Source organism: Plectropomus leopardus, unplaced genomic scaffold (assembly GCF_008729295.1).
Source record: "Plectropomus leopardus isolate mb unplaced genomic scaffold, YSFRI_Pleo_2.0 unplaced_scaffold28284, whole genome shotgun sequence".
Lineage (NCBI taxonomy): Eukaryota > Metazoa > Chordata > Actinopteri > Perciformes > Serranidae > Plectropomus > Plectropomus leopardus.
Window position 1 is genome coordinate 1 of NW_024630806.1, and position 4,735 is coordinate 4,735.

General features: G+C 45.3%; 1 protein-coding gene across 1 annotated transcript; it reads right to left on the reverse strand.

The window, feature by feature from the left end:
• Positions 1-235: 235 nt before the first annotated feature.
• LOC121938044 (POU domain, class 3, transcription factor 4-like) lies at positions 236-2,295 on the reverse strand. The gene has a single exon (XM_042481333.1). The coding sequence runs from the start codon at positions 2,293-2,295 to the stop codon at positions 1,207-1,209; it is 1,089 nt and encodes a 362-aa protein (XP_042337267.1). The 3' UTR covers positions 236-1,206.
• Positions 2,296-4,735: the final 2,440 nt, after the last annotated feature.

Sequence of the window (4,735 nt, forward strand, 5' to 3'; positions counted from 1 at the left end):
TAATTTTGTATTATTTTAAACATAACTCTAAATATTCAATATTCATTCATCCGAAGTTGAATTCTGTCTTGGACAGTGAACAGTTGTAGCAAGAAATTGTTTATTACAACATACATAGTTTATTTCAAAACATAATACAAGCTTTATACTGAAAATAAATAATTACTTGAGCTGTCATCGAAATTTGGAATAAAACCGCCGAAACAGTTCAATCTTACTGAAAATATTGTGTGTGTGTTTTTTTTTACATTGCTAATTAAGTGCATGAATAACTAAGAGCATTTGTTTAAATTAATGACTTCAAAAGGGTAATATATAAAACTGTACAATATTCGAAAAAATACTTAAGAAATAAACCAATAACAGGAGTATTTAAGATTATAAAATTTTTGATACTGAACGTACAATAAAATTATAGGCAGGTGTATAGCGTCGTCAACCCCTCTTTCTATTCTCGGCTCTATTTTCAGAGTCCACACAGTTTATATGGTCGAAGATGATTGAAATCAAATAAATGAATTTATAAATAGCTGTGTGTGGCTTCATAAGCTACAGGCCATGAGGGAGGGATTTAATAATAAAAACAAACCCTCCAAGTGCTATTATGTTGGTACCTCTACAACTGGAATGAGGGCCTATATTTGCATATGCAAAAATAATTACAGATCTGCTAAGAGTATGTTACAAAATAATGAGTGTAAATATGGTGAGATCTAAAGCATTTGAGAAGCCCGAGGGAAGCATGAGGTGGACTGTGAAACGGCCTCTGGTGCTGCAACAAATCAATTAAGAAAAGTGATATTATTATTATTTGTTTCACTCAAGACAAGTGAAGCCCAAACAAATAAAAACCAAAAACATCAGTCCCGTCCTATCATTATTATCGAGCTGATGAGAAATGGTGACACAAACCAAAGGCGCTGGCAGGTTATTAGGCACATTTTTGTATTTATATCCGTGATGTAGAAAATAATTTGGCGGGCTCCAAAAGGTAAAATCTGAAATGTGACGTTTTGATATGCCGCTATAGAATAATGCCCTCATGACAGTTAGAAAATGACGAAGGCTGAACAGGTATCTCTGTTATTGTTATTGTGTTTCAGTGCTGGAGGAGTCTGTACCGGGACAGGCGCGAGGGCTCGGAGGTGCCACCGCGCGCCCCTGCGCTCGAGAGTCTGTGCCGGGGGAATCCTCCCGGTGCTTCGGTCAGAGATCATGGCACGAGGAGGCGTCTCCCGCGCTCCCGCTGTGAGAATAGGGTCCCTCGTGCGGCGGCGGCTCCCCCGGCGGCGTCATGCGCTTCTCCTTCTGCCTCCGGTTGCAGAACCACACGCGCACCACCTCCTTCTCCAGCTGCAGCGAGTCCGCCAGCGAGGTGATCTCCTGCGCGGACGGTTTGGGACACTTGAGAAAGTGCGTCTCCAGCACCCCTTTGACGCTGACCTCGATGGACGTCCTCTTCTTCCTCTTCCTCCCCTGAGCTGCTATCTTGTCTATACTGCTAGAGCTGCCTGTGGACGAGTCTGCCTCCTCCAGCCACTTGTTCAACAGCGGCTTTAGTTTGCACATGTTTTTAAAGCTCAGCTGCAGAGCCTCGAACCTGCAGATGGTGGTTTGGGAAAAGACGTTACCGTACAGCGTGCCCAGAGCCAAACCCACGTCCGCCTGCGTAAAGCCCAGCTTGATCCTCCGCTGTTTGAACTGCTTGGCAAAGTGCTCCAGCTCGTCCGAAGTCGGCGTCTCCTCGTCGGAGTGGTCGTGGCAGTGGTGCCCGCCGAGGTCGCTGTGCTCGGGGCTGAGAGTGTCCCTGAGGCCCGGGTGCATGCCTTGGCCCTGCGGGTTGGATGGAGGTGTGAGGCCACCATGGTCCAGCATGCCGTTGACAGTGAAGCCCGTCTGGGAGTAGATGTTTATCTGCTGCCCGCTGCTGATGGACGAGTTGTGGGACACCGGGGTTCCCCACGCGCCCGGGTGGTTGCCATGGTTGTTGTGATGTGGGGAGTGATGCGCTACGTGCGGGGAGCGGTGATGGATGATGCCCAGCTGCAGGTCCTCTCGGCCTGGTTTCACGTCCTGCTGCTCCATGGAGGCCGACCAGGGGCTGCCCTCCGACAGACTGCTCGCCCACTGGTGCCCGAGGGGGTGTCCGTTGCTCTGGACGCTCTGCAGGTAGTCGCTCTGGAGGAGTTTCTGGTGTCCTCTGTAGGGGCTAGCAGGCTGCATGGCCTGGCTGTCCGGGTGGATCATGGGACTGGAGCTGAGCAGGGTGTAGGGGCTGGAGGCAGCTGTGGCCATGCTGGCTGCTGAACCCCACTAGTGCTACTGAAGGAAGGGAGCAGCTCAGCCTCTGACATCTCCCTCTCTCTGGAGTCTCGGCAGCAGCCTGGCAGTGACTGACAGCCCGCACCACCACTCACAGACCGAGTGAGGCGCAGTGACGACGCATCTCCGCCAATGACGGCGCAGATACGTGAACCTCCGCTTCTGGAGCGGCGGAGAGGAAAGGGTTACAGGCAGTCGAACCGGAAGTGAGTCGGGATGCTGGTCCAGTGGGTCTGGCTGTGGAGCGATGTGCGCGTGGAGCGCAGTTCCTGTTTATTAATTAAAGTTTCCAACTGATTTACGCGCGATTTTATTGCTGCTCCTGTCACCCTTGAGCGCGTGCGAAGGAGGAGATTAAAGCGCAATGGCATTTGTTAGACGTGCCAGCACTTAATTTAGAAGGCAACAATCAAACCAAGAGCAGTTCTCATTGCTAATTATTAACTTTTAGAGAATACTTCCTCAGGTGTTTACAGAGTGAACTTCTCAAGATTTTACGCACGAGCTTTACGCACATCCATACCCATTTTGGTCAGACAAAAATAGCGCACGTCCTGGACCTATAATTGCAATTCAGTCTTAAAATAAGATTTCCACGAGTTATTAAAAATTAAAATTTCTATACCAGGCCAAACTCAGCATTTTTTACTCCCACACAGGCAATCATGCAATGATCGGAAATGTTTACAACCAAAAACTGCATTTCTACATTTTCACAAAGAAATAAATGTGTCCTCACTCACTACACACTCACACCTCCAATCTTAAAGAATCTCATCAGGTCCTCTCAGAGCTGAAAAAAAGATCCATCTGAATAACTGAGAACTAACCTAGTTGCGTAATTATATTTGCCATTAGATGGCTGAGTCCGGATCTCCTTGTTGGTTTGAAATTCCATTAAATATATTGCTCGAGCTCCCAGGTTAAGCTTGATTTAAATTTGCATACATTTTCATACATTTAGGAGAAATAAAAGAAGGCTGCAGCCACCAGAAAGTCATTAAAGAGCGCTGAGCCGAGGAGCTGCTGGTGGAGGCAGAGACAGCGAGAGGAGGGCCGGAGCAGGTGAGCTGACCGCGGGGTGGATGTGTGGTGGACGGGGCCGTTTAGAGGGTGGACGGGGGCCTCGGTAACCGGAGGAATGACAGACAGCGGCAATGAGGGCAGAGTGATGACAGGACAGTGTGTAGCCTCGTGTTGTTGTGTAGGACTGTGGATTGATGGGAAATAATTCAGCACATGTATTTGTTTGTTGTCTAATTTCCAGAGTGGCGTTGCGCGTAAATTCTTAATGGAGTTTACTCTTTGAAACTTCATTAAAGTGACTGAATATTTGATGTGAAGGGGTTGTTCGAGTGGCCTAGTTTGGTGAATCTTTTGAGTCGTTATGGAGTGCAATTATGCAGAATGAAATGCAAAACAATTAGTACAATTCTAGCACAAGGTTATCAGTGGTATTTCAGTGCAATTCGTGTATTTTCACACGTGTCATATTGAATGACACGCCAAAGCGCACTGATTTTGAAGGAATTTAGAAAGAAAATGTATCATATAAAGTAATTTCAGTAATTTAAACCTGCCATTTTTATCACAATTGAGGGTTTCAATACTTGCTTTCAGCGAGCAGAATCGCAAATAAATAAATACATCTTATATATATTTTTTAACAAAAATGTGTGCGTTTATTGGGGAGCATAAAGCAGACAGGAGAAGGACTTGGAGAGGGGGTTGTATTGCTCTCGATAGTCTAAGTTTCTAAGTGTAACAGATGCTTCTCTAGAAACGCTCCTTGTGCTGATTCCTTTTATTCACATCAACATTTTTCAGCCGTCGAGCGCGTTTCCATAGCGAGGCGAATAAAAGGCAAATCCCCGCTCCGCGCCTCCAATAAAGAGCCCATTCACAGATAACCCGAGCCAGCCCTGCTACACTTACACCATGCAGCACTGCAGCTCCCCTCTCTCTCTCTCTCTCTCTCTCTCTCTCTCTCCTCCGAGGTGCACTTTACTGCGAAATAACACAAACTAATGAGTCATAATTTCTTTAATTTTGTCTTGATAAAATGGCAGTTTGAGGTTGTTTGTCGCGTTTGTTTAGCTGCGTGTTTGTGTTTATTTGGCGGCTTTGGGTAAATCTTGTGCTTATTATCTTCTGACTGATTATTTGCTGTATGGCAGTGGAGTAAATAAAAGAAAAGATTTGTTGACTATATAGTTTATTTAAACGAAGCAAATAAAAGGAATATATCAAATTGTAAGGAAAAAAATCTAAGCCCATTAATGCTTTTCCATCTAAAACATTATTGTATCATTAAATTGGCCTTCAAATTCACTCGAATGACACTAGAAAAAATAAACACACACAAAAAAAATATATGCTCGATTAATTGTTATTCAAATCCAAAAAAACAAAA

Excerpts from the sequence above, each read along its gene's own strand:
- LOC121938044 (XM_042481333.1), bottom strand. The coding sequence starts at position 2,295 with ATGGCCACAGCTGCCTCCAGCCCCTACACCCTGCTCAGCTCCAGTCCC.